At 45.9% G+C, this 7,500-nt stretch overlaps 1 protein-coding gene across 1 annotated transcript in view; it reads right to left on the reverse strand.

Moving 5' to 3' along the window:
• The window catches only part of bcar1 (BCAR1 scaffold protein, Cas family member), a 66,930-nt gene extending 59,533 nt beyond the window's left edge, over nucleotides 1-7,397 (reverse strand). Inside the window, 1 exon segment of the mRNA XM_083763387.1 lies at nucleotides 6,736-7,397. Coding sequence (XP_083619513.1) covers nucleotides 6,736-6,747 — 12 coding nt within the window. The 5' untranslated portion in view covers nucleotides 6,748-7,397.
• Nucleotides 7,398-7,500: the final 103 nt, after the last annotated feature.

The raw sequence follows: 7,500 nt of genomic DNA on the forward strand, positions 1-7,500 counted from the left end.
ATGGCCTGTTGTGGTGCTGTCATTGGGCCCAAAAAACCCCATAGCCCCATAGAGGTCCATGTATTTGGGCCCAACTTCAACTAGACTGTATTACCTTAATAAACATGGTCATGAATACTTCCTGCTTCCAGTCACTAGTTTAAAGTCTAATTTCTCATGTTCTGAGGGGCGTGGCTACCGTTACAGTCTATGATCGGGATCCACCCCCCGCTCGAGTCAAAATAAAAACCAACGAAGAAGAAGGGGGGAAGTCCTGCCTCGTTGTCTGGGCCAGCCAATGGGCCAGCTGGGCCCAAACGGATCTAGAAAGATGGCGATTTACAATACAAGGACTGACAGGCTTCATTTTACGCCCATATCAGACCCGGAGAACGCTTTGTCCATATTTATTTTTACAGTCTACGTCTCACACACACATAGACATTCATACACCGATGGCTCAAGGACATTTCGACACCACAGGGATCGGACCGGGAACCCTCAAATGGCCCCACTGGCGCCCGGTTGTGTATCAAAGCCTTTTCAGTTAACGCAATTGTTTAAGAGGCTTGATTTGATTTTGTTTCGCAAGCTGTGTTACACACCAAGGAATATATCTAAAACATAGATTGTAGATGAGAATATAATGTCTTATGGAAAGCACATCACATATTTGTCTTTCTGGTCGACTTTCTGGTCAAGCGCAGAACGTGATGTACGAAAACTAACTCAGAATTATTCATTGATTCTCCGTGTGTGCTCCGATTCCTATCAAAGAAAAGCTCTGCATCTCTGCGGTTGTTTTGTGTCTCCATAGGGAACAAAGGAGGACTCTTTGTGTCTCCATAGGAAACCACTGCTAGTCATGACATGATTGCCTTGAAGGAGTGCATGCGAAACAAAAACAAGTCTCCGTGGGTGTGAGGAATCGATAGACAAGTCTTTTTTGGGGGGTGAACTATCCCTTTAAAGTAGTGTCATATATACTAGTCTTGCATTTTTACTCATCACTCACAATACCGTAATGTGTGAAAGTATGAGAACCAGATTGATTGAAGGCTGTCGTAGATGAGAATAATGCCTTACGGGGGGAGATTATGTCTTACTTCTTTCTCCTTTCTTTCTGCTCGGCCTGTCAAAGAGACAGAACAAGTCTTTATTATGTCGCTGGTATTTTTTTATTTTTTTTTCTCCTTTCATGCCAGACCGTGGAATTATTCATCATCCGTTTGTCTGATTCCCATCAAAGGAAAACGCCGCAGCTCTGCAGTGCGAGTTGCTGCAACCAACAGATTGGAAGGAACTAGTCTGGCACAAATGAGGAGTGTAGGCTGCGTGCGTGCGTGCATGAGTGCGTGCGTGAGTGCGTGCGTGCGTGCGTGAGTGCGTGCGTGCGTGCGTGCGTGCATGCGTGCGTGCGTGCGTGCGTGCGTGCGTGCGTGCGTGCGTACGTGCGTGCGTGCGTGCGTGCATACGTGCGTGCGTGCGTGCGTGCGTGCGTGCGTGCGTGCATGCGTGCGTACGTGCGTGCGTGCGTGCGTGCGTGCGTGCATGCGTGCGTGCGTGCGTGCGTGCGTGCGTGCATGCGTGCGTGCGTGCATGCGTGCGTGCGTGCGTGCGTGCGTGCGTGCGTGTGTGCGTGCGTGCGTGCGTGCGTGCGTGCGTGCGTGCATGCGTGCGTGCGTGCGTGCGTGCGTGCGTGAGTGCGTGCGAGTAACCAGGGTCCCCCATGCAGAAAGTACAAACTGTTTTGGCCGATATGAGTAAGAGCAACACAAAAAAATCACGAAACCATTTATTTAAACAGTAAGATTGAGCATAATATATATATATATATATTATTTTTTTTTAAACTTAAGTAAAAATATCAAATCAATACTGCAATGTAAGTCCGGAATTCAAAATGCACTTGAGCAAAAGTACAAACTAAGGTATTGGCATCAAAATGTATACTTAAAGTACCAAAAGTAGAAAGTATATATAGTCTTCATGCAGAATGTCCCCGATTCAAGTTTTCGAATGTACTGTATATACAAAACCTTTTGAAAATAGCCGATCTACAAGCTCACAATGCGTCGCATCGCGTAGCTGAGTACTAAAAAAAAGTATTTGTATCTGAGATGTGGTGGAGGAGAAGAAAAATCATTGGACATATTACCTCAAAGTTGTATACTTAATTACAGCTCTCGAGTAAATGTACTTATAGTTACTTTCCACCACTGCACCTTCGAGTATATAGTGAAAGCCCGGTTCTGCGGCAGCAAGTTCTCTGCAGCTCTGCTTCAGCCTGGTCAATGTGACTGCGCTCTGGAACACTGATCCAGGAACAGCGTATACACCACAGGCTTTAACACTTGAAGACTCGGGCTTGGCACAGAAACTGTATTAAGTGACTGCCGAGGCGTGGGATTGCTTTTCACTACGCGGCAAACATTTGACAACAACGGCGTGAGTTCTGCCGTTGTTGGTGCAGTGTTCTTATAATTACACATCTACGTGTCAAATTTGAAGTCGGTGGGGCGGACGGCTCTCGAGTTATACGTGGATTACAGACAATTTACAATTTAGGCAGACGCTCTTTAAGGAGAATTCCATGCTAAAAGGCTTTCTTACCTTTCTTTGTAGTTGTTACGTGCCCACCAAAGAGGTCCAGGTGTTTTTTTTGTGCAAAAACTCCTTATTGGCTATTTCCCCTACCATAAGCTCTCAATGAATTGCATTGAATTGAATGGGAATTGAATGGGGCTATGGGGTGTTATGCTAATTAGCTTATTTCCATCGAAATAAGTAGTAAAGTGTGCCGCTTGGGATATAATTTACATTATGAAGAGAGGATATATACAAAGAAATTGTAATTTTGAGCGATGTAAATAAGCGAATTAGCACAACACCCCATAGCTCCATTCAATTCCCATTCAATTCAATGCAATTCATTTAGGGCTTATGGTAGGGGAAATAGCCAATAAGGAGCTTTTGCACAAAATAACACCTGGACCTCTTTGGTGGGGACGTAACAACTACAAAGAAAGGTAAGAAAGCCTTTTAGTATGGAATTCTCCTTTAATCCAGAGCGATTTACATGAAGCAAGAACAAAAAGCATGGCAATACATACATACACATACAAAGTATAGTTATCATGAATCATTATACGTATAAGCAAAGAACGTAACAGTGGAATATCTATATAATGGAACCATGCATATACTTTACAGTGCTATGTATACATAGAAATGCTACAAGTCTACATAAGATTCTATCTACACATGTCTACATAGACTAGGGAAAGTGCTCCGGGCAGACGTGCGTCTCTACACACACAGAGACGTGGTGCATTTACAGATAGATTGGTAACACCTGTGCAACGAAGGAAGTGCGAGAGGACTCGGGAGGACCAATTCCTTTCCAATATGGCTGCTGTTGCTGCTGCTGTGCACACACAGAGCCTATTCCCTCTCTCTCTCTCCCTCTCTCTCTGCAATCTTTCCCCTCTTTCCATTCTCCCCCCTTCCGTCCGTCCGTCCGTGTACTAGCTAGCCATAAAACCTTAATCTCTCTGTACTTTCCTCTGAGTCAGCAGAAAGAGAGCACAGAGGAACAGCCCGTCTCCGTCTCCTCTCTCTCCCTCTCTCTCTCCTTTTCTTCTGAGAGCCATAAAGCACCCTAAAACCCTCTGTCCTGGAGCACAGATAGGCTTATATTATTAGAACGAGCCAAAAGAGCAAACGAGATTTCAAACAAGCGGCTGAAGCCACTAGCTAGTAGGCCTACTAAAACCTCTTCTAAAGATAAGCCGAGGGAAGTGAAGATATAAAATCATACAAGTTGTTGTGTGTGTTGTTGTGTGGCTAGCTGTGGTGTAAACAAGTGACTGAGTATACTGGTCTGTTGTTTGTCGATCTGTAAAGTAACATTTTTGGGGTATTTTGTACTTTTCTGGACACATTCCAATTTACTTTAGTATACAAAACAATGATTTGAAAACGTAACATTTTGGCCATTTGAAAATAGCAGATTTGCAATCTCACAATGTGTCGCATCTTGTATATGCTACAAGATTGTTTTATACTTTTATACTGAAATGGGACATTCTGCATAATAAGTACGTTCTACTTTTGGTACATTAAGTACATTTTGATTCCAATTATTTTGTACTTTTACTGGAGTAAACGTTGAATACCAGACTTTTAGACTTAACAGATCTATACTTAGTTCTACCATGCAGTGTTCATATAGCCTACTTTTACTTAAGTAAAACATTTGAGTATGCTTTTGTTTCCACCACTGGTGGTTGGTTGGTTGTGAGACTGCCAGGCAATATAGCCAACTGTGGCGTCTGTCTCTCATTGGCTGGTGGGGTGCGCCGAGTTGCACTCATTGGCTGGTGCGGTGCGCTGAGTTGCACGGAGTCCCCAGTGTGTGTGAGAGAAGTTTAAAGAGAAAGGACAGTCTGTGTGTTTTACATTTCACTGAGGAAAGCTTTCCCTACCAGGGGATTATGGTGGGAACAAAAGAGGCAATTTACAATATAGCCATTTAGCAGACACTCTTTATCCGGAGCGACTTACAGTAAGCAAGAACAACACATACAACATTAAAATACATGAAAAACAAGACACTATGACATAATCATATTTGTCAGGTGAAACGAGCGCTATCTCCGTTGTGTATTTCTCCCACCTTTTTTATTTTTTCCTAACGTATCTATTTTTTCAGTAACGTGTATGTTTCTTTGTCACAACCTCGCGTCGCGGCCGTTGTTTTGCTTTTGTCGGTTAAATCACTGTGTTTTCGTGGCTTTCCTGCTCTACAGTTAGCTCAGGACATTAGCCGCTGGTTAAATCATTGTGTTTTGTCGTGGCTTTCCTGCTCTACAGTTAGCTCAGGACATTAGCCGCTGGTTGCAGGCCGTCAGCCACTCCGCGTCATGCAGTGTGACTACCGCGGTGCGCGAGTCATAGCTTAGGAGGCAGCCAATCAGGACTAGGTCGCTATACTACGCGATTGGCCACACGAGTGGTTCAGACTCCCATTGGCTTATAGGCAGTATGGGGTCAGACTCCCATTGGCTTATATAAGGGGGCAGTCAACCATGACTAGGTCACTAATGAAAACGGGGTCATCTCTATGTCCCCCATGCAGGTTCTATGTTCCCCAGGTTCTATGTTCCCCAGGTTCTATGTTCCCCAGGTTCTATGTTCCTCAGGTTCTATGTCCCCCAGGTTCTATGTCCCCCATGCAGGTTCTATGTTCCCCAGGTTCTATGTCCCCCAGGTTCTATGTTCCCCAGGTTCTATGTCCCCCAGGTTCTATGTTCCCCAGGTTCTATGTCCCCCAGGTTCTATGTTCCCCAGGTTCTATGTTCCCCAGGTTCTATGTCCCCCAGGTTCTATGTTCCCCAGGTTCTATGTCCCCCAGGTTCTATGTTCCCCAGGTTCTATGTTCCTCAGGTTCTATGTCCCCCAGGTTCTATGTTCCCCATGCAGGTTCTATGTTCCCCAGGTTCTATGTTCCCCATGCAGGTTCTATGTTCCCCAGGTTCTATGTTCCCCAGGTTCTATGTTCCCCAGGTTCTATGTTCCCCACTTACCTTAGGGTTTAGGGTTAGTGTTAGATTTGGGAGCGTACCTCTGTTCCCCAGGTTCTATGTTCCCATGCACCTATGCAGAATGTCCTCACAAGTTGTCAAATGTATTTAATTTTTTTTTAAAGATCGGCTATTTCAACGGTCCAAATGTGTTTAGGGGCTGAAGTGGTTCATAAAGTATGTTTGTAATTAAAATCAAAATCACAACTTGTACAGCTTGGGTAAATGTACTTAGCTACTTCACACCTGCACTGACGAGAGCAGATTAGAGAGGTGTCTTGAAACAATGTACTTAGCTACTTCACACCTGCACTGACGAGAGCAGATTAGAGAGGTGTCTTGAAACAACAGCAACGCAATGACTATAAATGTGTTGTCACACGCACACACACACACACACACGCGCGCACACACACACACACACACACACACACACACACACACACACACACACACACCATGTTCCTGAGCATGCTTTGAGCACACACATTTAAAGACAATGAGAACAACCACCAGTTGACTTCAAACACAATTTCCATCTTAATGTAAACACCTATTACGCGTGCGCACGCACGCGTAATAGGTGTTGCCTCCTAAGCTATACATCCTATATGGATGTATAACTATATTTCTAACAGGACATCTATATCCATAATGTATGTATAATGTATAATGTAACCGTTTACACTTCTATTTCATTCCTATTCGTACTTCATATCCATTTGTACACAACATACATTATTGTCTCCATCTCCATTGTTTCGTTCCACTAGTCTTCGGCTGTGTGGCAACGAATGAAAAAAAAAGCATAGCCTATGTTTTCTCACGCCAATAAAGCTCCTTTGAATTGAATTGCAAACATAGGCTAAACCAACGCACACTCGTTCACCCCGACTGGGAGCCAACAAAAGGTAGAGGCATCCACAGGAAAATGCCCCCTCTACACCCCTCCTCTCTACAGACAGACCCCCCCCCCCCCCCATTTCTGCCCTCACTAGTAGTTCACAGCTGGGGTATTTAGCAGGTTCTGCTAAAGCGTTCACACAGCCCTGACAACACACACACACACACACACACGCACGCACGCACGCACGCACAGACAGACAGACAGACAGACAGACAGACAGACAGACACACAGAGAAAACTCTCAGCTCGGCTACTCAAACTCACCAGATAGTTCATGATGTCCCTGCAGGAGTGAGTCACAGCGACTCGGACAGACAGAACGAGAGACAGACAGACAGACAGGCAGCCAGCCAGCCAGCCAGTCAGTCAGACAGACACAGTCAGTCAGTCAGACAGACAGACAGACCGACTGGTGTAGGCCACAGTATATTCCAGGCCCCAGGTTGTTAAGGTCCTTCTTGTATAGTGCTGAAACAAACTCAGCCAGCAGTAGAAACCAGGCCACTACAGTCTCCTCTGTGGATCATAGCACATCCACCAACAGAAAAAAAACTCCTCCTTCCACCTCTCTATTTCCCTCCGTTCTGTCCTGTCCGGTCCTGTCCTGTCCTGTCTTGTCCTGTCCCGTGTGACTCGTCCCTGTCTCAGGGAGGCAGCTGTGTTGTCTGTCCCAGCCTAGTGTCCTGTCCCGTCCTGTCCTATCCTGTCCTGTCCTGTCCCGTGTGGCGCGTCCCTGCGTCCCCAGCCTACAGTGTCTCAGGGAGGCAGCTGTATTGTCTGTCCCAGCTTGTATAGTGTCCCAAGGAGGCAGAGGTATCGTCCGTCTGTCCCAGCCTAGTGTCCTGTCCCGTGTGACGCGTCCCTGCGTCCCCAGCCTATCCCCAGCGTCCCTGCGTCCCCAGCGGTGTCGTCCGTCCGTCCGTCCGTCCCATGCAGCGTAGCCTGTAGATGTCCCCGTCCCGTTCCCTCTCCTCAGTAGTTAGGCAGATCCCAACAACACACACACACACACATTCTGGCTCACTGCGT

The sequence above is a fragment of the Protomyctophum parallelum genome (genome assembly GCF_964188405.1).
Source record: "Protomyctophum parallelum genome assembly, chromosome: 4".
NCBI classification, from domain to species: Eukaryota; Metazoa; Chordata; class Actinopteri; order Myctophiformes; family Myctophidae; genus Protomyctophum; species Protomyctophum parallelum.